Source organism: Galendromus occidentalis, unplaced genomic scaffold (assembly GCF_000255335.2).
Source record: "Galendromus occidentalis unplaced genomic scaffold, Mocc_1.1 scf7180000077433, whole genome shotgun sequence".
NCBI lineage: Eukaryota > Metazoa > Arthropoda > Arachnida > Mesostigmata > Phytoseiidae > Galendromus > Galendromus occidentalis.
Window position 1 is genome coordinate 265,895 of NW_003805421.1, and position 26,271 is coordinate 292,165.

Sequence of the window (26,271 nt, forward strand, 5' to 3'; positions counted from 1 at the left end):
GTTCCCCGAGGACCCATTGGAGGACGAGGAATGGGAGCGTTGGGTATCGGAAGGAACCGTCGGTCATCAAGACCCGTTGCTCGAATGATAAGAACCGTTGGCAATGATCACACATATAGTCTACTGTCGGCCGAAGCGGAACACTCCTTCATTGCGCAAGCTTTCGGTGAATCCGGCAGTCAGTGAAGATGGTACAATGTAATGATATAATATGAAGAAAATCTTATACATATAAGGAATATCCTACTAAATCGCATTTTGATGATCACCATACTTGAGTATTCAATGATGCACGAGCTTGGCCGCCTAATCAGTATCGCGGGGGCAATCATCCAGGGCCTGACGTGGGCCTAGGTACTAGGTACCCGCGAGAAGGTCCCGAATCTCGGTCGGCGAGATTCCTCCCTCTAGAGCAGCGGTTCCCAACCTGGGAGCCGCGGCTCCCCTAGGAGCCGCGAGACTTTTCTGGGGGGGCCGCGGACGAATTTCTGGTGTAGGTCCGGGCCGTCAGGGTTTGTCAATTCCGAGGGAAGGTTCCGAAACGGATCGACTTCATCTGCCACGGTTGTGTTCCCGCCATTCCGCCCAACTCTATCGAGGAGTGAACGAAGCTAAAATAAGATCTCACTCGCTTCCACACCACCGCACGGAGCACCTTTTGTTTCCTTGTGTCTTCCCCGCGGAGAACACTTCATCCACCACTAAGCTTTTTCCCGTGAGCTTCGAGAAGCTCAACTCTTCTCTTCCGTCGAGAGAGATTGGACTCATTTGTTAGAGAGCTCTGGTATGCCCGCGAGGCTACCTTCTCCAGCCAGGAGCTTCTTGTCTCCGGAGATTCCCATTCAGTCTCTTTAACGAGGAATTGACGGGAGGGAGGCGGAATATTCGTAAACAATATATGTACATGCAAGTTATGAGTGCCGGAATTGAGCTGCGAATGGTCCTTTTAGGGGAAAAAGAAGGGAGGGTAGGTAGGAGCCGCGGGAGCCGCGTGGGTACTGGGTATCCTGGGAGCCGCGGGAGCCGCGTGGGCACTGGGATCCTGGGAGCCGCGGGGGAATTCTGGGTTCGCTAGGGAGCCGCGGAGCCAAAAAGGTTGGGAACCGCTGCTCGAGAGATTGATGCTGTCTGGGATTCTCTGAGGGTCGGAATCGGACTCTCTGCTCATGATGTATTCCAGAGGTTCAGCCAGCTGGAGAAGTCTATGAGGAACGCATGCCTACTGCAATCGGCATTCGAAATTTCGCGCCTCTCTAGCAGGTCGAAGCGGCGGCGGCTGAGCCTGTTGCCCCTCCCCGCCGATGACGTCTGCTAGCCTTCTCCACCACCGCTCGGAAATCATCCCCTGAAGTTACCTTGGGCCGCTGCTTTGGCGGGTACAACGAAGAGAATAAGCGGAAAAAATTCTACATCTAGTGTTAATTAATAAGCGAGATTCGCAGTGACTCCGCGTTCGATCCCGTTGAAGTTTGTTTTTCCCCCGAAAAAACACTCCGTGCCGACTGCGTAGTCGCTTGCCGTGACTTCGAAAGGGACAAGCGCCGAAACAAAATGAAGTTGACGGTGAGAGCGACAAAGGACAAATACAACGTCGAAGTGGACGACGATGCCGACGTAAAGACCCTCAGGGAAAAGGTGTCCGATGAGGTAAAAGCGCCTGTTGACCAAATTTGTCTGATTTTCGCCGGGAAAATTCTGAAAGACGGAGACCCTGTCACGTTGAATGGCCTGAAGGATGGCCTTACGGTGCATCTGGTCATCCGGAGTGGCAATAAACCGGCTTCTGCCGCTCCAACGACAGCTACTAGTGGTTCCTCGACAACGACGTCTGCAGGAAGTGGGACAACCACGAGCCCCAATCCAGGGAGCGAGAGTATTCCCAACATGTTCGGCATGGGTGGACTCGGTGGTTTGGGAGGTCTCGAAGGTCTTGGCGGACTCGGTGGTCTCGGAGGACTCGGGGGGCTCGGAGGTCTTGGCACGGGAGAGGGTTCCCTCCAAGAGATGCAACAGCAGATGATGAACAACCCAGAAATGTTGGCTCAACTCATGAATAATCCGTTCATTCAATCTGTCCTGTCGAACCCCGAGTACCTGAGAACATTGATAGGAGCGAACCCCCAGATGCAAGAGATCGTTGAGCGCAACCCCGAAATCGGCCATGTATTGAACAACCCTGAAATTCTCCGGGAGACCATGCGATTGGCTCGAAACCCTGCAGCTTTCCAAGAGATGATGAGGAATCAGGATCGAGCCATATCGAATTTGGAGAGTATTCCTGGCGGCTACAACCAGCTCCGCCGCTTGTACACCGATCTGCAGGAGCCGATGCTCGACGCTGCGCGGGAGCAATTCGGAGGGAATCCGTTCAGTAGTTTGTCAAATAATCGAGGATCGGATAATTCGTCGAACACAAATACAGCACCGTCCACGACGGAAAACCGTGACCCTCTGCCGAATCCCTGGGCGCCTAGATCGACAGGTGGATCTACCGGTACGGGTGGTAGCGGTGCCAACACTGCAGGGTCAACTCCGTCGGCTCCGGGCTTGGGCTCGATAATGAATCAGCCCGGGATCCAGTCTCTGATGACGCAATTGCAATCCAACCCCGAAATGATGCAAAACATGATGTCGTCACCATATATGGAAGCCATGATGCAGTCTCTGGCATCGAACCCACAGGTTGCGGATCAGCTCATCGCGAGCAATCCCCTATTCGCCAATAATCCCGCGATCCAGGAGCAGATGCGACAGAACCTTCCGCAGATCCTCGAACAGATGCAAAACCCTCAAATGCGCCAGCTGCTCGCCAACCCACAAGCTCTGGACGCCATTCGGAGGATCCAGGACGGTATGTCCGAGCTCAGCCGGATCGCCCCGAATGTTTTCGGTGGGCAAGGCCCCCTGGCCGGATCCGGGATCGGCACGACCACGGCTGCACCGAACACGACGGGAACCACGACTACTACCACCTCGAACAGCACGGCACCCAATCCACCGCTCGGCGGAGATTCCGAGGCATTGGGAAGCCTCATGGCGAATCTACTCCAGGGTGGCTTGGGTAGGGCACCGACCGACGGAAGTCTGGGTACCGGTCTTGGCAATCTTGGCGCTCAACCTCCCGAGGAGCGTTACAGAGCTCAACTAGAACAGCTGACAGCCATGGGTTTCGTGAATCGAGAAGCGAACATTCGAGCTTTGGTGGCCTCGTTCGGCGATGTTAACGGTGCCATTGAAAGACTCCTCCAGTCGCAGTGAACAAATTTACTCAAGAGGAAACAAGTGACAAAATCAAACAGAAGATACAGTATAATAAATCAACAGTACCATAAAATAATATAATAATCACATGTCGGCTTGAACGTAATGGAGGAAGATCCCCCTCTATACATTTATCAACCGACCTACAAACATTCTTATATATTTATATATGAATCCTCTTGGGTGGTAGCTGATCTGTTAGTTGGTCCGTCGGTCGATCAGTCGCTCAGTCGGACAACACCCGGACGGACGTAGAAGAGTTTCGCATTTAGACATGAGAGTCATCCGTTGAGCACTGATCGAGATGACGACGAGGACGTCAGCTGCCTAAGAATGTTCCGATGGGGAAATGTCAATGACCATGTGACTTGTTGAATTCGACCGGTTTGTCGGAGGGTGGTTCTGAGTCTCGGCTGAACTTCGTGTTTGGTTGGCTGTAGTCGAATTCTGTCTGGAGGTTTTGCAGAAAAAGGAGATGAGGGATCCATGATGAACATGAGAGATGATGAGCTGGTTGATTAGTCCATTGTTTTCTTAATTGTAATTGTGCGGACATTAATCTTTTTTCCCTCGACCAGGTAACCTCGAGAAGAGCAGTGAATACTTCCAGCCTGTGTTGACTGCTCCAAATAAAGTTAACGTTTTGCACATCTGTGAAATCCTGATTGAATATCCTAATCACCAAGTCCATTCGTCTCTGGATTGCTTCTAGAAGTTTCTCCGCCTGTCCAGAAGATTCTGGGTATCGCGTGTCTTGTCAGAAGCGAATCGATGCGCACTTCCAGCGATCGAGACTTCCGATTTCAGTCAATCTGCGGAAGGAGGCAGTAATCTATGAGAATACTATTATTGGAAAGCCATCCAGAGACCATCTCTCGAGAAAGTTACTGACATTGACAAAGTTACTGAGAGATTTGCTGGGATGAGAGACCGCTTGAGGGGATTGCGAGTCACCGATCGACAAAAATTCTTCCCGAGACAAAAATTTCTCACGTCGGCTAGACACTCAACACCTAATGGACGAATGAAGTCTTGCGCGCACATGACGAGCAGCCAAAGTGCGATCATCGATCGCAGCGGAAATACTCAGTCAGGTTGGTGTGTTGGTGTCATAGGCGCCGCGCCGACGGTATACACATATTCCCCCCTCTGAAGTAAGCGTCTCCAATACCAGCTGGGCGGGGGGATGCCGCATTTGATGAAACAGAATTGGCGGTTCTTCACGACTTCATCACTCGGTGTCGAGCTGAGGCATAAAGATGCTGTGAGCGTAAAGGGACGGCGAACCTAGAGGACCCGCGCTTTAGTCGTCGGCGCAGATGATCCGTGAGTACCCGGACGTACCCCCGAATACAGATAGACAATTGAATGGCCGCAAGAGTTTATCGGTTCACGCACTGGAGCGAACCGCCAAGGATGCTTCTATATGTCATCCCATCCAAAAGCTTCGAGCCATCGATATTGAGTCAGGTAAACCGAGGCAGGAGCATAATGTTTCAGAATGCGCATCGTGCTAAGATTCTGGACTTCTCGAGGTCGGGTTCTCCCCGTGGATCGTCTCTGCTCCGTTTTAATTCTAGAATCGGAAACCCCCAGTCCATTGCCGCTTCTATATGCATACATCATTGTATCTATATAAATATCCGCGGCAAAGTATGTATGGGAGCTCCAGGGAGTCATGTCCTGAGCACAAATGTGCAGATACAACGCATAGATTACATCTTCCAAACACTCCCATTGAGAAAATTCTCCCTTTCCACAAGAATCTCGTGCGTAACGCAGACGGAATGAGAACAGACGGAACTCGCAGGATCCGGCCGTCAGTCGGCATCCGTGGAGTGTTCGCATCCCACTCGGAGGGCAGATCGAGCGATCGACACGAAAATCAGCAAGGATGCCTCGGGGATACTGCTGCCACTCTTTCTAGTTCACGAGCTGATCGCTGTGATCGATCCGACTCCTCAATCATGCGTTCAAATTCTGATTTTCGGCGTCGGAAAACAGATCATGGGATGGAGATCAAGGCAGAGTCTGCACTTGGATTTTTCGGATTGCTTGAATTTTTTTCGCTTCGAGAAACCTGGATTCATATATTCCTCAATGACGGACCCCCTCCTCCGTAGTAAGCATAAAAAGCTCGTGAGCTCCGAAGAATCACCCTGGTCCTCCGAAACGCAGGGATTGATCTCGTATCACGTTCCGCTGAACCTGGAAGATCCGGATTTCGCAGTGTTCAATCCTATCCGGCGGGGACCATTCGCTCTGTACGTCACTCTGACATTTGCGTGCTTGCTGAAGCATCTCAAGATTCGGTCGTCGGCAGACACCAGACACCCGCAAGTGCGTGGTGCCTAGCGCGGCATCCTTCTCACGACTGTGAAGTTTCAACGCAGGGGGAAACCAGTCCGTCGATGATGTTTCACGAAAAGATAATTCTTCTCGTAGTCTTCGCGTGTATAACATCCGTCCACGCCACGGGCAAGGATCGTGGTCGGCGGATCTCTCGCGTGAGGGGCATCCCTCTGCAGAGTGAGTTGTCATTTCGATTCTCTGATTCGCAAACCCAGCAGTGCGTCGCATGCGGTACACTGTTAGGAATTTCTCGCGACGAGAACTCATTACGCACGTCAGAGCTCAAAGGTCTGCTGAATTCCGCAGTGAAACCTTTCTACAACCCCCTCCAAGACTTCGTCTGCCTCGATGGATCGAAGAAAATGCCTTTCTCCCGCGTGAACGATGATTACTGCGATTGCCGTGACGGCTCAGATGAGCCAGGGACCTCGGCCTGTCCGAACGCGAACTTCTACTGCGTGAATTTGTCGTACACACCCCTCACGATTCCATCGTCTCGGGTCAATGACGGCATCTGCGGTAGGTGATTCGCGACACGAGATATCGCGCAATCGAGATTGGGAGGGCAGCGCGATGGGCGTCTCGGACTCGGAGGAATATTTCAGCTGGCAATTTTTTCCCCCATAGATTGTTGCGACGGAGGGGACGAATTCGATTCGAAAGCCGACTGTCCGAATACTTGTGAGGAGCTCGGACGGAGCTATCGCGAGGAAGCGAAGCGCAGAGTCAAGATTCTGAATCGAGGGAAGATACTCCGACAGAATCTGGCTCAAGACGGGAAACGGAAGGTGCGGCTTCAGCCAGTTCTTCCTTGGAATTCTCGATGCTTCCCGATTTATCGTACTCCTCACGATCCATTCTCCGAACGGTAGATCGCCTTGGCGAAGCTCCAGATCGCCGAGCTCAAAGTCAAAGTACGAGAAGCTAGGAAAGACGAAGAGGAGAAGGCAGCCTTCAGAAAGCTGTCAGACGAGAAGGAACGAAAGTTACTCGACGACCAAGCGAAAGTCGCGAAGGCTCTGAATAAACGACGTGAGTTCAGATGTCTGAGTGATTGAACGTCTTCAGATCGTGAACGGACTCCCCGGATCCGAATCGAAACCTGATACGTGATCTTCGACGGTGTTCTCTGTAGGCGAAACAGAAGCCGGGCAAAACAAGGAAGGAGAGAGACGCCAAGCCGAAGAGGTTTTCCTCGACCTCGACACAAACGAAGATGATTTTGTGACGTTCGAGGAGCTCACGAACAATTCTGTGCTCGATAAAGACAAAGACGGCAAAGTTTCCGAAGATGAATCGAGGGTTCGTATGCTTCGTCGTGATTCCCTGATCCTCGTCGATCGTACGCTTCTCCTATCCAGGTCCGGCAAGACTTTCGAGCCATTGAAATTCATTCTATTCCTACTTTACTTCCGATCCCCAGTCTTTCCTGCCCTTCCGCGGAGGAGTGGATTCCGAAGAGTTTATAGGGTCGGTCTGGCCCCTTATGAAGCCCCTATGGTTAGCTCGGAACGACAGTCCGTCAGGCACCGGAGCCGCGGTCCCAAATGTCGAGGGTTCTCCCTCGGATTCTGGCTCCGTTGATCAGGCAACACCTCTGCCCGCGGTTCTGGTGGAGCACGATCCTGAAGTCGATGCCGCTGTGCTGACTGCCGAAAGAGCTCGCTCGGAACACAACGAAGCCGAGCAGAAGCGCGAAGAGCTAGAGCAAGAACTCGCGCATCTGGAGGAACTTCTCGCCGGGGATTTCGGGGTGGACTCTGAGTTCGTATCGCTCCACGGGGAATGTTTCGAGCTCAGAGACAGAGAATACATATACAAAATGTGCCCTTTCGACAAGAGCTCACAGCGATCGAGAATCGACGGAATCGAGACGAGTTTGGGTCGATGGGCTAGCTGGGAAGCGCGTGGTGAAATCAAACACGCGGGAATGAAGTTCATCGGTGGTGAGTGTGAAAATATTTTTTTTTCCGAAGGAGAGCTCGATCTGACAGTCCCCCTCGTGGAGAATGAAGGAAAGACCAATTCCATTTATTACATCGGGAGGGACACGAGGAACGTCGACGATTTCCTCACCTCTTCTCTTTTCCACGAATTCTAGGCGCCGAATGCTGGAAGGGTCCAGCACGCTCTGTTCTCGTCGTCCTGGAATGCGGATTAACCAACGAGTTGATATCAGCGAGTGAACCCTCTCGTTGTGAATATATGTTCGAATTCGCGACGCCAGCGGCATGTGTCGCCGGCATGCCCCTCGTACCACAGAGGAGCAAGACAGGAAGGGGACACGATGAGCTTTGAAGTATAATACTGTAAAAACGTTGAGCTCTAGATTTGTTCTGCCTGCGTAATAATGAATCAAGTCAATATTGCGAACGCTGCAATATTGCGAACATGTTCTTACTCGCGACTGATGCTTCATTTCCGGTTCCTGAAAGTGATGAGCGAAATGACGTAGAATGGATCGGCGGAAGGCCGGACTTGAACGACGCTTTGATCTTTGGTTCTCCTTGACCGCGGATTTATTCTCCTTCGAACATTCCGGGCTACAATTACGTGGACGTCTCCTCTCCCGAAAACGTGGCGGTCACCACGATTCGGAGAATCTGATTCAGAAAACGGTATAGGATTGAAGACGTGTTGCGTCAGCATGATCCCCAAGTCAGGCGTTGACAATGATCTGTTTTTCGGGTCGTTGGCTTCACGAAACCGACCAGCGTCAGCTCTCGGACCGCGCGGAGGAATTGCGCTATACTCAATTTCGACGAGTCCTCTCTCACAGTCTGCAATAGGAAGAGGTATCGCCTTATTCCTCCCGAAATCAAGTCAGTCTGATTAGTTTCGAGTTTCAAGGTCTGCAATCGATTGAGTACCCTCACAGGCTCACCTGGTAGCTCTGTAGCCAATCGTAGATATTAATCATTTTACCACATTCGAGATGGAGCTTATAGGCCAAGCTGATGGGGGGCAGTTCGGCTTTGAGCTCCGTAGATTTAACTTGACAGCATTTGCAGTTCAGGTACACCGATGGGGTCGCCAAGGCTTGATGGACCCGGGAGCGCTGGGATGGGTTGAAGAAATTTTCGAGTTCCTTCGCATTCCCTGCGAAACGAATTCCAAAAGTTCAGTCAGAAAATGGAATGGATGATCATCAACCAAGTCCTGATGACCCGTGAAGCGTACTCACGTATGTAGACCTCGTTGTACATTTTCAAGCTCGATGGGGTCTTCAAGGACTTCACGTCGCTCTTCAGCAGACCGATCAGGTCTTCCTTGACGACGTCGAGTCTCGTCGTTCGCTTTTTCTGAGCAGCCATGAGGAGCTTACTCTTCAGTTCGAATCTGAGCGGAGAAATTTACTCAGCGAATCTTCTCGGCTCGAATTCTCGAGAGACCGCGAAGTCTCGGGAGAGAACGAAACCACCGAGAACTCACCTTGATTTCACGTCTGAGAAATTCGTGTCTTCGTTCTCCGCAAGGTTCTCCTGAAGGTCTTCCTCGAAAAGTCGCCGAATAAGGTCCACGATACTCTCGAGAAGATCTTCCCTCAAGATTTGGTCGCTCTCTTTCGTTTTCTCAATGTACGACTGAAGTGACAGAGGAGCGCCGATGTAAGATGAGAGAGCCAAGAAAGAAATCCGCCGATTCTCGTGAGAATCCGATGAGAGCAAAGAGACTCACCATCAATCTCGACTTCAGCTCATCGGTTGACAGGAACTTGATGGTCTGCTCTACTTTCTTGAAAATTACTGACTCTAGAAAATTGTCTTTCTGCAAGGCGAGGTAGCACTCCTTAAAATTGACGGATTTAGATTCTCCAAGAGCTATGAAAAGCTTCGATAGCTCTTCAAGATGAAGGTCCGTATCGTGGTGTGCGAGATGAGCTTCGTCGACCTCCACATCTGGAATCCAAAACTCTGATGCCCTTACGGAGTCGGAGACTGTCTAATGATCATCCTTGGGCGAATGTCTCACAAGTGAGGAGCCAGACGCAGAACCCACCCAATCCGGGCTGGAAAAGGGCTTCTATCACGTTCTCATCCACTGTCTGCAGGTGCAGGGTGAGCGCGACTCTGAGAATGTGCAGCAGAGTCGTGAGTGAGAAATCGTGGAATAAGACAAAATCATTCAGCCAATTGTACACCTGGAAGATAAGAGCGGAATGTCTCGTATACGCGGACGCAGTGGAGTTCGATGAAGCCCGAGCTTCCGAAGCGGGGTGGACTGACCTCTGGCGAGAGTTTGAGGGGGAAGTCGCGGTTCAAAACCAGCAACTCGAAGATTTCCGCCAATGTTTCAGGGACAGGAGGAGATGTGAACGTCTGGATCGACAGACAAGACGAGCACTTGAAAGTCAGGAGCTTATGCACACTCTGGGACGTTGAAGACATGCCTTCAAGAAAGAAAAGTAGTTCCGGATCCAATGCAATGCAACGGAGCATCTGCGCTTCACCGAACGACATTCGTCTCTGTTTGACTGACCGAAAACGAGACACGTCTCCATGGTGTCTAGGTGATTCTTCAGAATGAGACAAAAGTCCTCTAGGATCGTTGGGGCGACTGAGGTTACATCTTCGATTATGATAATCACCTTCGTGCCGGTGACCGAAGGTTTGGCGTCTAGAAACGGGCAAGGCAATTTTTTCATTAGGTTTGGAACCTAATCTCGATCGATATCATAGTCGCGTTCATAGTGCATAGTGCACATGAGCAGGGGGCTCACCTCGTCTCTTTTTTGGACTTCGCTGTCTCTCCGCCGCATTCTTCGTAATCAATTTGAAGATCTGGACGAGATTCTCGAACGTCACGAGGCTCTTTTTCAATCGTGGCGCATCGTTAGGACACGCAGCGTCCACGAATTCGTGGAACAGCTTCTGGACTATGGAGCTAAGAGAATGGCAATCTATAGGGGTTAGCCGGCAGACCAACTCGGTCGTCCCAGTCAGTTGTGATGCGAGCTCTTCGAATATTCCTGGAAGCGATCGATCCGTTTATGAGGACCGGAACTGGAACCAGCTTGGGGGCCTCGGAAACGGTCTCAGACATTTGAAAAATCTATACCTGACTGATCGGAGACGCTCGAGCCAAACCGCAACGTTGCGGTGCAAATGTCTTGCGAGATCGGGAAGTTTTTGAAATAGGTGCAGACGTCCTCGATCAGTCTTTCATGCTTCCTCACGTGGAAGGCACAGATCTGGAGAGAAAGTAGAACGATACCGATTGCGGAGGTATTCGCGAAGCGTCCGAGCCTAAGCGCATCCTCTGAAATGTTCGTATGCCCCCCATCCGCAAGGAGCCGCCGGACGACATGGATTGATCACAACTCGAGGAGAAACCCATATCCAATCGCAAGTAATTCCGCAAATCTCCCGAAGACCCGAATTCAATGAGGTCATGTTTAAATCCCACGATACCTTGCTCTCAAGATCCTCCCATTTCGAGATGTACCGCGATAGAGGACCTTTCTTCGGTTTCGGCGGTTTTCTGACATGACACGATCTTGAGATAAGTGGCGTGTCCATTATGGACTCGGGTTGGACTTTCGAATCCTCTCTCCGAACGATTCTCTCTACGATCCGGACTCTGTGTATCCTGCCGATACAGAAGAGCGGCGGTTCCCGCCACAAACATTTCCGATGAAAACAGGTGAGACGGTTCCAATAGAAGCTTCGCCCAGCGTGGTGGCGGTCCGAACCGCTTTGGGAAAGGGCTGAAACCCGACGAAATCCACGAAAATGACAACGGGACAGTCTGAGTCCAGAGTCAGATCATTGTTCGCTTGATATCGCGATTTGATTGAACCACAACCAATCGAATATATCGATCTTGAGACAGAGAGACAGCGGGAGGAGTGAAGGTTCTCACGTCGACTCTACGCTACGACCAAGAAAGCACCGAGAAGTGATAAGAGATGCGAGATGGAGAGAGGCTTTTGAGTTTAAGTTCATGACAAGCGGCGATGCTTCAAACATTCAGTTGACATCACATCGTGTTGAGTGCTCCGGAGGCACGATGACCGAGAGTGAAGTAGAAAACTGCGAGAGCAGAGCTTCGTTCTATCAAGAGGATGACGACCAGGAGATTCTCGGAGAACCTCATGACCAGGTTAGTGCGCTCATCGATCAGCTGGTCGTAGAGTGAAGCTTCGGATAAAGCCCTCCATGCAGTTATTCGCTCGAGTTACGAGCTCAGATGCAGATACGGACATCATTGTCCCAAGTATCTTGATTAGAGACTTGCGGAGGATCGACTCCATTCAATTTTTCTGCGTAGGCGTTCTTGACGATGAGTCACCGACTCAAGTTTTTCTCGATCCTGGAACCATGAATGAGTAGGTCTCTGAGTTGTCGGTTGTCGCTTGCGAAAATTATAAAAAGTCCGAAGTCCTCGGCTCCCTATTGCCGACTTCGCGCCGCTTCCTGCGATTCCCGTCCTGCACGAAGAGATCCCGCTAAAGCTGATTTCCGGCTCGAACACATCTTCCTGAGAGAAACTAGTCCAGCTGGGGTCGGGAGTCGAGAGCGCTGGATTCTCGGGATGATCTCCCGAGGAGATTGAAACCCTAGAAAAAATCCCCAATTTTCCGCAGCTCCCCCGCTCTCGCGACATTCCTCGCGACCATACTCCGTGGTTCGGATGGGAGACGGATCGTCCCAGATATTCGATTAGAGCAGGTCACGGAGGTTCGGGAGTCACGTTCGTACTATCCCTGCAGTTTCTCAGCGATATTCCGCTGGGCGATCTCTAATCCATAATGAATCCCTTCCAAAATCCCTGAGACCTTAGATCCTCCGGTACATCGCCGGCTCGAAAGAGCCATACATATCGAAGCATGGGAATACCTCGGGGACACTCTTCATCATATGATATCAGCCTCACACGAGTCCGCAGAAAAATAAATCTCATTCTTCTTGTAGATCGATGCGTCCATCATACGAGCGCGCCGCACGAGCAGTTCTTCCAACAGCGTTCGAAGAGAAATTCTCGGCAGTCTCAAACTGATTTCCCAGAAGTATGAGGTTTGTATCAGCTCGTTCGATAACCGAATGAGGAGATTTGAACCCGTCTGTAGTGATCTCCCGCGGCATCCGGCTTCCATTCTGACTCACGATGTTGATTACGTGAAAGATTTCGAAATTCCCCTTTTTCAGAGCTTGGACTACGATGCTTGCGAAAGCCAGCTCTTCATCGAAGAGCACCACAAATTGATGAAAAATAAGTTCGTAAGTGTGCCTGCTCGCTACGAAATGAGCGCTCACCAGAATCATTCGGAAGCATGTCGGTCCCATACTGCCTGTCATCTGTCATTCAGGTTCTCTTCGGTGGTATTCATGGCTTGGAATTCCCTTGCAGAGGTCGACGGCAATCGAACTTCAGAGATGGTTCATCATTCTGTTGATCGGTGTTTTGACCGCTTTCACCGCGGTTTTCATCGACATCTCCATCGAGAAGCTTTCGGAAATCAAATTCAGAGTCATCGAGCGAATGATGAACCGGTATGCTCAGAAAACCCTTGAAGATGCTGAGGCGAAACTCTATCGGCATTCCCGGCGACTCTCGGCGATCGGAGACTTCCGAATCTCCGGTCGTTCCGAAAGCTCTTCGTTCCTTTTTCTGAATCTCTGTTCCTCCCCAATTTCCAGATGCGTTCACGAGAATTGCTTGGTGCAACCGTACATGGCCTGGGTGTTGGCAAACGCAGTCCCTGTCTTCATCGGATCAGTTCTCGTCACATATGTCGCACCCGTAGCAGCCGGGAGTGGTATCCCAGTGATAAAATGCTACCTGAACGGCGTGAAAGTTCCTGAAGTGGTCAGGTGAGTTTCTTTGCATTCCCCTTGCCTTGGCATCCATCTCATCGACTCCATCGATCTCGTGAGCCGGTACTAACTGTCCATTTCCCCCGTGCAGGATAAAAACCCTCATTGTCAAAGCGATCGGGGTGATCCTAAGTGTGGTAGGAGGCCTAGCTGTCGGGAAGGAAGGTCCCATGATTCATTGCGGAGCCGTGATAGCTGCTGGAATCAGTCAAGGGAAGAGTACCTCTCTGAAAAAAGATTTCCGCATCTTCCACGAGTTCAGACAAGACCACGAGAAACGAGACTTCGTGTCTGCCGGAGCCGCTGCGGGTAGGTCTTCTCGGGATCGTTGATTCATCAAAGCGTGCATGAATAGCTGGAGGGCCGCATCTCGAGGAAAAGATTTCCCCTTCCAATCCTTCGAGTGATTGACGAACTCATTTCCCTCATCGAAACAGGTGTCGCGGCCGCTTTCGGAGCGCCCGTCGGCGGAGTGCTCTTCTCTCTGGAAGAAGGAGCGTCGTTCTGGAATCAAGCACTGACATGGAGAATTTTCTTCTGCTCAACTGTCAGTGCTTTTGTGTTATCCTTCTGCTTATCGATCTATCACGGTGAGCCAGGTGTATTGTCCAGCACCGGTTTGTTGAACTTCGGTACCTTCGGAAATGTGAGTTTCTATAAACGTCGGCGATCTCGATCGTTTGCTCATACTCTGCAGCTCAGTCATTATCAGCGGAAACTCTCGGTGATTTCCAATCATGTCTCCATTCTTTCTGCAGTCTGTGCAATGGGAGATCATGGAGATTCCTCTCTACGTCCTCATGGGCGCGATAGGAGGTGCTCTGGGAGCGCTCTACAACTACCTCAATTACCGCCTTTCTGTCTTCCGGGCTCGATTCATCCACCAAAACTCAATGAAAGTGCTCGAGAGTGTTCTTGTTGCCGTCATGAGCGCCACCGTTGCTTTTATCATGATCGAGCTGTCCAACGATTGCTCCGCGCAAGAGGACGAAAAACATACGGACAATTCCCTCCAGGTAAGCTAAGAGGATGGATTCGGAGAAGGGTTCCATTTTCTCATCCGTGCGAGTCCTAACCGAGACTTCTCCATACAGTTCCACTGCAAAGACGGACGCTACTCAGCCATCGGTCAACTATGGTTCCAAACACCCGAAAAGTCCGTGCAGTCGCTCTTCCACATGTCGCAAGGGACCTGGTCTCCTTACACCCTTATGCCTTTCTTCCTAGTCTATTTTATCTTGAATTGTTGGACCTACGGGTTGTCGGTGTCGTCTGGAGTCTTCATCCCGACTCTGTTGATGGGGGGTGTATTCGGAAGGTAAATTCAATGTGACCATGACGTTTCTGAATTAAGACTCATCCGGGCTCATTCGATGTCGGGCTCCGAAGCCTCATCTGCAGAAGCTGTCGCATCCTCTAACGATGCTGTTTATTCAATCTCAGGCTGTTCGGAATGGGTGTCCGGAGCATTGTGAACTACTGGGACTACGATTGGGATGTAAACTGCGGCAAATTCGCCCTGATCGGAGCCGCAGCCATGCTGGGAGGCGTAGTGCGCATGACGTTGTCGCTTTCTGTCATTCTCATTGAAGCCACCCGGAACATCACTTTCTGTTTGCCCATCGTCATAACTCTCATCGTCGCTAAATGGGTCGGCGACTATCTCTTCGAGGGTCTCTACGACTTCCACTTCCAGCTGGCGAGGGTTCCGTTCCTAAATTGGGAAGCTCCGAATGAAGGACACCATATATACGCGAGGTTAGTTTCATAATAGCAATCAATATCCAAAAAGTGATTCCGATGCTGAAATTTCTTAACTCAGATGAATTGATTCGATTCTGTCTACATTTCAGCGAAATTATGGCTTTCCCTGTCACCACGCTTCCGCCCGTTATCAAAGTAGGCGATCTGATGGACATTCTCTCCAAGACAACGCACAATGGTTTCCCAGTGACAGACGGCTGTCCAGACCCCGTGTCAGACCTCAAAAGCGGTCTTTCTGTCAACAGACCGAAGCACTTTGGAACGTAAGTATAATCGGCCGGTACTCACTCCATTTATTGGACCCGAATGCGATATCACTGCTCATTAGAGCTAGGCTGCGAGACTGAAGGTTGGGAATGCCCGGTTCCCAGATTCCGAGGATTGATTCTACGTGACCAGCTGATTGTACTCCTGCAAAACAAGATCTTCAACGAGAGCGTCGACATCGTGTGGTCCCGTGTGGGAAGTCGTGATTTCCGGCAGCCGTATCCCCGATACGCGAGCGTCAACGTGAGTTTCCCGGGGAATCTTGATTCTTTGAGCTAAGCCGGTGATTGATTGACGGCTATCGATATGAAGCGCAAGCGAACGTGAGCCACTCAATCCCACGTCTGTCCATTACAGCAAGTTCACGTTTCGCTCATGGAGAGAAACTTCCACATCGATCTGAGACCGTTCATGAATTTCTCAGCCTACAGTATATCGCATGTAAGTACCAAAGGATCAGAGACTTTGATTGCGGTATCATCCTCATGGGCGTTTTCCTAGTTTCTTCTTCTCCACAGAACTCCTCTCTCTTCCGGATTCATAAATTGTTCCGGGCGCTTGGTCTTAGACATCTGACGGTGGTCAACGATCAGAACGAAGTAGTTGGAATGATCACTCGGAAAGACCTGGCTGTTTTCCGAACTCACAATAGATTCGGTAAAACGACTCTCGAGACCCTCCATGTCTCTCACGGATAGTACGGAATTGAGCCCCCGTGTGCTTTGTAAAAAGAAGGAAAGATATAGTAGAACGTCGAGCTCAAGAGTTTAGCTCGATGCGAGCAATCTCGAGATGTAAAAATTGTTACTATGAGGTTTTTGCCAAATCTTCCATCGGAAGCTGGTGTGCCGATCTCAGGCTACATCGAAGTTGTCGAACTTTTTTCGATTTAACGTATGACTGTTTTACCTGCGTCGATTATGAGAGATTTATGAGGGGAACCCTAAGTACTCTCCGGATGAAAGCGGTTTTTTACTCGACCGTGGAACTCAAGAAACCCTCTGCGGAATTGAGGGTTCGGAATTTCAGGCCGAAGATTTGTATCATATAAGCTTATAAAACGCCACAAGGAGGTGGAATAAAGATCATCTGAGGATCGCTTGAACTTGGCTTGCTGAATCGAAAAGGACACTGCCATCACAGGCGATGAGAGCCTTATGACGGGTGAGGACGATAGGGATGGGTTCCGACGCTCAAGTGTAGCATGCTTTGTCGTTCGCTCGGACGCCCGAATTCGCGCAAAAGACACATACCGACGGCCATCGGAACGGGGGCCTCTCGGAAAGCCGACCCTCACTAGACACACGGGGATTATCAGCGAGGTTGCGTAAATAATTCCATCCCCTACAAAATCCGGGTTACCCTTAATGGATCTTATCTGAGCGTTTCCTGAGGGCAATCGCTAGTAATTCGCTTGGGCAATCGCCTGGCGAAGCTCTTCATCGTTTCCGAGATCTTCCGCGAGTTGTTGATCCGACACCGAGACCTCTCCGAGCCGAGTGCGCTCCTATCCTACCAATGTATACAGATGAAGCAGAGAGATGGATCTAGGGAGCACACTGCTCCGTGTATTCATGCCTCCAGCTGGCTCTTGACGCAGCTCGCTGTATTATGCGCGGAACAGATAATCAGGACGCGACATTCGAATGAGAGCTCCCCAATCGTTACCGAATTAATCCTGGGAAGCACCAATATCTCACTAAACCTCTCAAGGTATGATTCCTCTCTGGCCCATCAGAATCGTTGATGTCTCAGGCTGATTCATGAAAAACTGGCCTTGAGTAGCGAGTCTCTCCTGCAGGAAATACACTCTTGTAGCTTCGATGAGGTCTTCTTGGCCTCTTCCAGAGATTCTCCGACTCGAGCTTGATTAGTGAATCAATGATTACTGTCGATACCGTAAACGTCGCTGTAGACTTCCAATTATTCCTCGCTCAGCGGCTCCTCGATTTCTGTTAATGAGCGGACTGCGCCTGGGACGAGGGTTCCTATCATCATTATAAGCCGCCGAAGCGCGTCCCTGTGACTGTGAAGTATGTTCCTTCACGCGATGCCTACTCGACTTCACTCGAGCTGCTATCCCTCGAAAACAGGTTTTGACTCCAGTTTGCCAATTCGGATTGTTGCTCTTGTCTATCGTGCCGTAGCGGACGAGCCTCCCCACCGCCCCCTCTGCAGGCTAGGATTCGGGTCTGATAGCTTAAGGCAAATGACTTGAACTGACTCGGGTTCGACGACGCAACGATTGGGAATGCGACAACTCCTTATCTTCCGAAGCATCCCAGATCGAATATACCGCCGTCCGTATTCGGCAAAACTATACTGTATCCTTTCACAAGGAACCGTCTCAATCTAAGTTGGATCAGTGTCGTAGGGATGGTCCGGATGGACCAGCAGACCATACACTGATCTATTTCCAAACGGAGGAGAGGTTACTGTTGCGGATTTATGCACATATAATATCGAGATCGAAACATACCGCTTGAGGTTCCAGGAGAATTTGATTCGAAGACTTCATAGATAATAATAAGCCTCTCCAAACAACCATGGCCGTCCCCGCCATGCATGATCTCCCGAGGGTCATGAGCCTTTTATGAGCGAGATTCCTAAAAAAGCTCGCCTGTGGAAGAACGAGGCCGCCTAGACTTTAGAGCCCACGGTCACTGGGCTCCAGGTCAACGACGCACAATGGCCACAAGTTCTTCCAAGTACCTGCTTCGTTTCTACGGGCTCCATTATGGAAAAACAGAAAGCGTGGTGATCGTCATAGGATCGAATATGCCGGCTCCAAGGTTCGGGAAGCGGCGATTTTTTCAGACTCAGGCTCGCAGGGAAACATCTGCGTCCATCCAATAGGCTCCCAATGAAATCGGTTCCAGTCTCCGGAGACTCCGACGATACGAGGGGCATCACCATTGGACACACCTAACTGGCGCTACTGGGGATTGGAATACATAATTCCTCCATGCGATTTCCTACGGAAAGCTAGAATTAGCACCTCCGGTACGATCGGCAAAATCCATACTAGATCCTCCGGCGTCGCATCGGACAAGACACTCGAGCCAGACTCGGACGCTGGAAACGGAAGTTCGTCATCCGCAAGCAGAATCATGAGGACTGCTATCGTTCTTGCAGCTGTGAAACATTTCATTTATTTCGTCCGTCCGGATGAATTTCCACGTCATTTCATTTTTTATCGTTTCGTGGTTCCGTTGCCGTCTTTCCATCGATGGTACTGTTTCTGGTTTGCTAATAAAATCTCCAGTATTCTTGCCTTCGATATTCGATTCCTCTTTACAGCCTCATCAATTCGATTCCCATTCTGACATCATTTAGTTAGATCTCAATTAAAATATGTTACACTATGTACAACCTACATAATCTTTACCGGAATAGCTTTCTTGTGTTTTCGAAAATGTCTTCCCTCGAAGAAACCGCTGTCGCTCGATTACAACGACCTGCCATAGGGCTCAAGGCAGAACGCTTCCGCGAACCTTTCGATAGTCAGCAGCGCCTCAGAGAGAACCCAGCCATCTGTGCTTTCTCATTTCCGGCAATATAATTTCGAGGAACGTCAAAACACCACAGTTTGATTCAATAATTCTCGATCCGCTGAACCCCTGTACCTCGCGCACAGTCTCGAATTCGTTGCACGTGGGGATCGCATTTTTCCATCCGGGGAGTTCAGACCTAAGAGTCCTCGAGATCCGCGATTCGGTCACGTCGCGCGAAGACACTGCGATCCTTAGAATCCAATTTATGAGGGTATTCGATAGTTGCTCACTCTGATTACCGTCCGGGTTTCGCTTCTTCTCCCGCGGTATGTCAAGGTGGGTTGGGTCCCCCCCACCACTCACCCCTATCCGTCCCCTTCTGCCGCACAACGCTTTCAGAAAGATATTATTATTGATATACGAGCCGAAGCCGAGACAAGTCGATAGCAAAAATATTCAGATCCTCACGAACATCAGCGCTTTGCGAGTTTTGTTTGGCACCAACCAAACGCAGCAAAGCAGGCCCCAAGTCATCTTCCCTCCAAAAATGACGAATCTCATAAGTGACGATTATTGACCCCCTCTGCAGGCGCGGGAGTCCGGAACCTCTACTGTACACCGAACGTTCGATTCCCGGCTCCGCTTGACCCATATTGGCCCAAATATTTTCACATTTTTCCGAAAAAGTATTTGCTCGATTCTGCCACGGCCTTTCTTTCCCGCGCACGAGTTATACGAGATAAAAGTCGATAATTTTTTGTTCATCATCAGGAGATCGTCCCGATCCTGAAGCGAATTGTACAGACCCCGAAGATGGCACAGGATCCCGAGACCTATCGGGTCTGAATTTTTTCTACTCCCGTGCTAATCCATCTCCTCCCTTAATTCAACTCCTCCTAAGCTCTGCTACTTTATCTGGTCAGGTTCGGGCCCCCGCTATCAGCGGGTTAGAGCGCCGCCCTCCCAAAATATTCTCCGGTAATAATTCAGTCCATTACTACGGGGAGTAGAGCTCAATGTGTTCGCAGCGGGCATTTCCCGCACTAGTACTCGGATCATCCTAGACACTTAGGTTCGAACGATTCTGACAGCTACGACTACAGATCTCCTACATGCTCTAGGCGCCAACACGCTCGCTAAATATTCACAGAAAAGTGGTGGGTTCTCGTAGGTGCCATCGCTTAATATTTCGTTCCTAAATGGCGGTGGTGTCGGCGGCGACAACGGTGTCATTGCTATGAGGTGGATGCCTTCATTTCCGTCAGTCTCTCTGTCTGCCTTGATGCTGCATTCTACAGAGGGCCGAAGTGTTCGAGAAGTGGTAGAAATGGCTGGGAGTGAATGCGGTGCGTCACTAGAAAATCTGATGGAATCCGACTTTGAGCTTTGAATGGAAAACAAACTTATCTTCGAGTGATATAGAAGGTCAGAACAGTGTAGCCTATGAAGAACTCGTTGAAGCGACGCGGACCCCCTCTCGATGTGTTTCATGCACTGATCGATTGATCGATTGATCGACTGACGTATTGACTAGCGACTGCCGGAAAACCACCCGAGGGGTTTGTTCTCCTCCGCTCTCCAAGGAGAGTGTAACAGTCAACGACAACTCCGACGTTGCGCTCGATTACGTTTCACGGAAATGAGAGGAAGAATCCTCAAGGAACGTGAAGTATGAGCGGGAACTCAAAAGGCTTGAGGCTCCACCCGTGCTGGAGCGGACTCATCGATTCGGGGGTTTCGTTGTTGCACGTTTGATTCCCGAGGTTCTCATACTTGAACGAAATCAATAACAAGTGACGTGAGCCTTGTGTGAGTTGGAAGACTCACTATGAAATGATCATAATGTACACAGCTTCACCATATAATCGATTTGGCCAGATGAGCTTTCGTCTTCTCTTGTCGTCTCTTTCCTCGACAGGTGTCGATCTCGAAGAATTTTCTCTTTCTCGTGACGATGTGTTGATATCCTTCAGGATAACGGAAACACGTCGTTTTCTCTTCGAATGGCGAAAGAGCAACGTCCAATCGCAGCTGGCGGAATCCAACCGCACTGCATCGGTCTGCTTCAGTGTCGCCCGAGTTCAGAGCTTGTATTTTTTCGTTCAGTATAATAAATATCACACTTCGCACTCAAGGTCGATGGAATCTGGAATCAAGAGAACTTCAGTGAGAATCGCAGTTTTCTATGTAACATATTGTGGGGAGAACTCTCGGTGAAGGAACTGATTTCTCTCAGCATTTCTTAATAATTCATTCCGTTGCATCACCTTGTGAGATGTCGACTCTCTTCGTGAACCTCCATCTCTTGTGCCTTGAACTCATTGAGCTCCTTACGAATCATGGCCTTGTCTTTTGGCGTCAGTCGCGTCCACGGTTTATCGGCGCGTCTGTCGTAATCGTGAGCTTGCGTGACCTCGACGTAGTCATTGAAACGGATGATTTTCCGTTCCTTAAGCTCCTCAATCGTCGGACGGAAACTCAGTTTCCTAATAAGCACCTAGAATAGCAGGCGAGCAGGGATTAGAAGGATTTGACGATGAGATACTCCTCGGAGCATCCTAGATCATCCTAGAAGGTCGTGAAGTCCGAGTTTCGGAGTGAACGGGCTCCCTCCGATACCTGCAGCGTCTCTTTCCGTAATTCTCGAAGCTCGGCTAAAACCCGTACCTTTTTCTTCATATCCTTCTCCTTCAAGCGCTCTTCTGGCGTATTTTGGTAGAGAATATTTCTCTGCTCAAGTTCTTCAGCTGTTGGCCTCAAACTCAGTCTTCGAGTTAGCTTTCCACTCAAGGCTTCTCGTGTTGCAGCGCGATCTCGGAAATAACTTTCATCTTTCAGAATGTTTCGATCGATTAGCTCTTGTCTGCGAAGTGAAACGAGCCCGGTCAGATTGACAGCTTCGGTCATCGAAGTCAAAGCCTCTCTCAGTCACCCCCATAACCGTTTCTCCGGACCCCAGTACGCGCTCTTTCCGGAAAAAAACGGTTCATGACCTTTGCAAATACGCTCGAAATGCGATTAGCTAAGATCCACCCATCAGCTCTGAATCATAAATGGATGTACTTGTATTGAATCATGAGCCCTCGCGATTCGCGATCGAGCGCGAGAGATCAGTCGAGTTAGCCGTTAGGGAGACCTCTGTCACACATGATTTTCTGCGCGCGAGCCACTTACTTATCGGGCCTTTGTGCGAGCTTGAGCGCTAACGAATCCTTCCGAGCTATCTTCGCTTGGAGGCGTCCTTGTTCGTCGTCTCCGTAGTAATCGCGCCATTTCACTGGGTCGTCTTCGTCATCGCTGTCCTGATTGGATGACACTGAGTTGAATCGTGCTAGTACTGACGGATATGGTGGCGGAGGTTTCAAGGGGAGTCCTCCGCTTCCCGCGCTCTTGTTCTCCTTGTCCTGCATCGCTGCACTATACGACGGCGGAGCCTATCGACGGGGAGAAGAACATCAGCGGATAAATCGACGATTCCCTAGGCGGGGAAAGTTTTCCGACGGATTGTTGAATTCCCCCGTCGGTACCTCTGTCTGAGAATAGCGAGGTCGATAGAAGGAGGCTTCATCTGCTCGACTTCGATGGGATCGGTAAACTCACCTTGTTAAATGGAAGGCCGTTTTGTCCACTAGAATTCGTCGGCCGCAGCCGCAATTGTGCTAAACTCACAGCGGTGACAAGAGGTTGTTGAGCCACTGTCGGACTCTCGGGATTCGAACCCACACCATTGGTCAGCTTCGGGGAATTGGGATTATTCCCGTGAACCGATAGAGCAGAAGTCGTCTTTTTCAGCGCGGATTTACGGGGCATCGAAGCGGTTCCTATGGGAGCGGGGGCACCTCCAGTTGGAGTCCCCGACGAGTTGGGCAGGGGTGACGATCGCGCGCCTTGTTCCTTCTCGGTATCTTCGTCTAGGAGAATGAGAGCGAGTTTGAGTTTTCCAAAATTCGTTTCGAGAAGTCGGCATGGGTTAGAATTACCGAGGCGTATACGTGCGATCCAGGTCACTCACCCAAGTTTTGAGGGAGAGGTTTGAACGAGCTGTGCGAACTTTGGAATTGGCTCGAGGCAACGCCTTGCTGCTGCGCCTGGAGCTGCTGCTGTATCTGCTGCTGAACCTGTTGCTGGAGTGTGGAAAAATTCACCATCCTCTCTTGAGCCTGGAGCGGGGGCTGCTGCTGCTGTTGTTGTTGTTGTGCCTAGAATAGGAGACTCGTCTCGTGACCTTGCGATCTTGAATTTCCGGAAATATATCCTCTGGGTGCTTCGGATGTGCTGATGTCTGGCGGTACCGAGCAGTGGAGATCGCTGAGCTCCAGGCGGAGGCAATGAGGTTCCCTCGGACACCCTTCCTCTCTACTCACTTGTTGTTGCTGGAGCAGGAGACTCTGCTGTAGGCCTTGGTGCTTACTGTTGTAGTTGGAAAAGCCGCCGTCATCGGGGTCATCCTCGTCGCAATTCGTTGGCGGAGGAGGAACTGTTGGCAAAGACGGGACTACTGGACAATCGACGGGCAAAGCTCCGACCTTCCCAACCACACACTCAGTGCCAGAGCCTGGAGAAAGGTCGGATATAATAATTACGGCGACCATAAATAACGCTTTCGCGTCTCTTATACGCATCGAGAGCCCCATTATGTCTGTATTCATTGGGTTTGTATAATCCCGGCTCTCATACCATTAGAGGAGCCGTTGGCATGCGGAGGATGAAGCGACGTAGGAGAGTCCCTCTGTTGCTGCATCTGGGAAAACTTGAGGTTGAGACTAGAAGTGACCTGCGCGATCCGCAGTGGAAGGGTTGGAGAAGGAGCCGGTGAGTTCTCATTCGAAAACTCGCGCGGAGGCGGTATGAGACCGACCTCGCCAAGCATGCCCACTCCTTCCTCAACGACACCCAACTCGGGCAGAGCCAGAACCGAAAGAGTTCCATCGGGGACTGCACTTACGAAACCGCCCTTGCCACCTACGAGAGAAAGAGACGAATAACTCTTAGCACAATTGAATCGTTCTCGGTCGCACCTTAACACGACCGTGTCATTCCATGAATCGCGAGCCGAGCAGGTCGGTGAGTCCGCTGGGGACGGCATTTAAGACCAGCAGCGCAGTCTCGTAATTGCTTGGTAGAGCATACAGACTCGCAATCACGAAATGCATTAATTATGATAATGAATATGATGATGGCTGAAAAATGTATCGGGTACGTTTTATGGTCCTGGAGACCTTGTCTACCCTCTTTATATAACCCACGAGTCCAGCAACGACGAGTCCCCCAACGACGAGTCCCCCACCCACTGATGACCAGTGATCGATGTCCCAGGACAGCATCTCATGATCAAGCATATGCTCGGAAGATTGAGGAGGACAAGTTATACTCGATATTTCGAAAAGGGCCGACTTTGTCGGCAAGCAGCGAGGAGCTCTCGATTCGAACGCGTTCGGAAACTATGTCATCAGAGCCGTTCAGAGGAGCTTCGACGGACATCGTCGGTGATCCTCACGCAGGGCCATGCAGCAGGCGTGTCGGATGGCGATGATCTAAAGAAGGTGAAACTGATATCGCGAGACGAGTGGATGAGGATTTTGGCCTAATCGTTTCTCGCCAGAGTCCCGAGATCGAGACAGGCTAGGAAAAGTACGATTATACAACCTGATATACGAAAAAAAACTAATATGCCTGAGGATCGCATGAGAGCTTGAGGGCTCCCTCGTGGAAAACCATCCGTACCGCCGACTGCTTTTCTTCTCATTCAGCTGGATGCCAATCCCTCCCCACTCTACGAGCCTCCTGTGAGACTGGACCCGTTGATAGCTCAACTCACCAAGTTTGGAAATGTCGTGCGAGCCTAAGGGAGGACTGAAATCTTGAGGCTGAAGAACTCCACGCTGTATGAGCTCTTCTTTGGAAGACCGCATTGAGATCTTTCTCTCGAGAGTCCGTGACGTCGCCTCAAACTTCTCAGACTTCTTTTTCCGTCGCCACTTCCACGGCTTGAATAATCTGAAAGAGGAATCGTGAGGTTGACGAATGCGTTCTCCGCTCAAATTCGCGGCGCCACTAATACACAGGACGTCCCCTCCACTCATGAGTCGTCCACGAGAGCGGAGCCTCAGCGGGAGATGGCCGACACGTCTAGGGGCGCGATACGTCTACATGTTTCTATATCGGAATCTCTTGGCCCGGAGCGATCTGCTCGTTCCCCGTCTGTTTGTGCCAACGTGTTGTACTCTACGCTTCCCCCCAGGCCATTCGGAGTTCCTCTGAGGTTCAACAGCCAGGAAATTGAAGGATGTTCCTGAGGACGCCACCCCTTGCGAAATCGAATTTTCTCGGAGCTCTCCGACAGCGAATCGAGGGAGAACCAGACGTCTCCTGACGGAAAGAATTTCCTCCTCATATCTATAGGAGGGGGAAGACAGATGACAACTTTCACGGCGAATTCGACAGAGCACGTTTGCGCCAAAAGTCTTCAGAAAATATACTTGAAGTCTGCGTAGCTCTCAGAGCGCTAGATCTATAATTCAAAGACTCGTGGGACTGGTATTCCTGTGTCGACGAAAAGTCGAGTTCCAGCGCTACATCAGATAATTAGGGGATACGATTCTCACCTGGTCAGTGTAGCCAGCCTACTGCGATGCTGAGACGTGGGTGGTTGATCTCCCATAGGAGAGGGACCCCCACTGCCTCGTTGATTGCTGCCTAAACTCCCGGTGCGGACCGCGATGCCGCCCGGTCCTACGCCTAGGCCTCCACATTTATTACCGGAGACTCCGCCACCAACACCTCCGGTCACTGGAATGGAATAATCAACGTTAATTTCGGGCTTAGAATCATTTGAACATGACCAGGAGGAGTCATTCCGCGCACTGTCAATCTCGATTCGAATCCCGCGAGTCGTATATGATGGCGATTGTCATATATGTGAACGAATTTAACTCGATCCCACGACTCCGGTGGAGGGTTTCGGCTTAATAATTAAACGATTCTCCGGTGGCAATGTTTTCAGGCCAGCCTTCGTTACACTTTGGGGGCTCCATAGTCACAGAACGCGATCAATGCTCGACTTCATTCATCAAGTTCGTGTTCCGCTTGCCGGCGGAGCCATTCACGTCCTCGACAGGATGCTGCTTTCGAGCTAGGCTCATTCCATTTAGTTCATTTAAATTTATTTTCCTGAATCGTTTTCCATTCCAGACTGGCGAATGCTCGTGCGGAATGTTTTCCCGGCTCACGCATGGGAAATTTTGGCTAGCTAGAACCTTTGCTTGAATGCTATCCGCGCCAATCGTTGCGGTTGTGTAGATGGTTATTTTTCGCGT

The 26,271-nt window shown here is 50.5% G+C and overlaps 5 protein-coding genes across 5 annotated transcripts; 3 read left to right on the plus strand and 2 right to left on the minus strand.

The window, feature by feature from the left end:
* The first annotated feature begins 1,426 nt into the window (after positions 1-1,426).
* Ubqn (ubiquilin) lies at positions 1,427-3,332 on the plus strand. The gene has a single exon (XM_003742843.2). The coding sequence runs from the start codon at positions 1,552-1,554 to the stop codon at positions 3,256-3,258; it is 1,707 nt and encodes a 568-aa protein (XP_003742891.1). The 5' UTR covers positions 1,427-1,551; the 3' UTR covers positions 3,259-3,332.
* Positions 3,333-5,632: 2,300 nt separating this feature from the next.
* LOC100897157 (glucosidase 2 subunit beta) lies at positions 5,633-7,911 on the plus strand. Its single transcript, XM_003742853.1, has 7 exons — positions 5,633-5,790; positions 5,920-6,132; positions 6,241-6,401; positions 6,486-6,645; positions 6,749-6,915; positions 7,037-7,559; positions 7,715-7,911. Exons 1-7 carry the CDS (start codon positions 5,673-5,675, stop codon positions 7,909-7,911), a joined length of 1,539 nt encoding a protein of 512 aa, XP_003742901.1. The 5' UTR covers positions 5,633-5,672.
* A 323-nt stretch (positions 7,912-8,234) lies between these two features.
* Positions 8,235-11,193, minus strand: Orc3 (origin recognition complex subunit 3). Its single transcript, XM_003742854.3, has 11 exons — positions 11,025-11,193; positions 10,672-10,804; positions 10,334-10,582; positions 10,093-10,230; positions 9,840-10,003; positions 9,613-9,754; positions 9,292-9,512; positions 9,046-9,197; positions 8,798-8,952; positions 8,498-8,712; positions 8,235-8,393 (listed from the first exon to the last, which is right to left on the minus strand). Exons 1-11 carry the CDS (start codon positions 11,130-11,132, stop codon positions 8,256-8,258), a joined length of 1,815 nt encoding a protein of 604 aa, XP_003742902.1. The 5' UTR covers positions 11,133-11,193; the 3' UTR covers positions 8,235-8,255.
* A 1,854-nt stretch (positions 11,194-13,047) lies between these two features.
* On the plus strand, positions 13,048-16,554 carry ClC-b (chloride channel protein 7). Its single transcript, XM_029111328.1, has 11 exons — positions 13,048-13,106; positions 13,254-13,427; positions 13,522-13,739; positions 13,868-14,076; positions 14,189-14,446; positions 14,525-14,748; positions 14,874-15,188; positions 15,284-15,457; positions 15,566-15,704; positions 15,819-15,902; positions 15,980-16,554. Exons 1-11 carry the CDS (start codon positions 13,096-13,098, stop codon positions 16,157-16,159), a joined length of 1,986 nt encoding a protein of 661 aa, XP_028967161.1. The 5' UTR covers positions 13,048-13,095; the 3' UTR covers positions 16,160-16,554.
* Positions 16,555-21,218: 4,664 nt separating this feature from the next.
* LOC100897594 (phosphatase and actin regulator 1) lies at positions 21,219-25,673 on the minus strand. The gene is given in 9 exon segments (XM_029111331.1): positions 21,219-21,452; positions 21,623-21,818; positions 22,130-22,389; positions 22,556-22,866; positions 22,968-23,237; positions 23,301-23,510; positions 23,633-23,917; positions 24,765-24,952; positions 25,561-25,673. Coding segments are annotated over 9 exon segments (2,010 nt in total). The 5' UTR covers positions 25,617-25,673.
* Between the last annotated feature and the right edge of the window lie 598 nt (positions 25,674-26,271).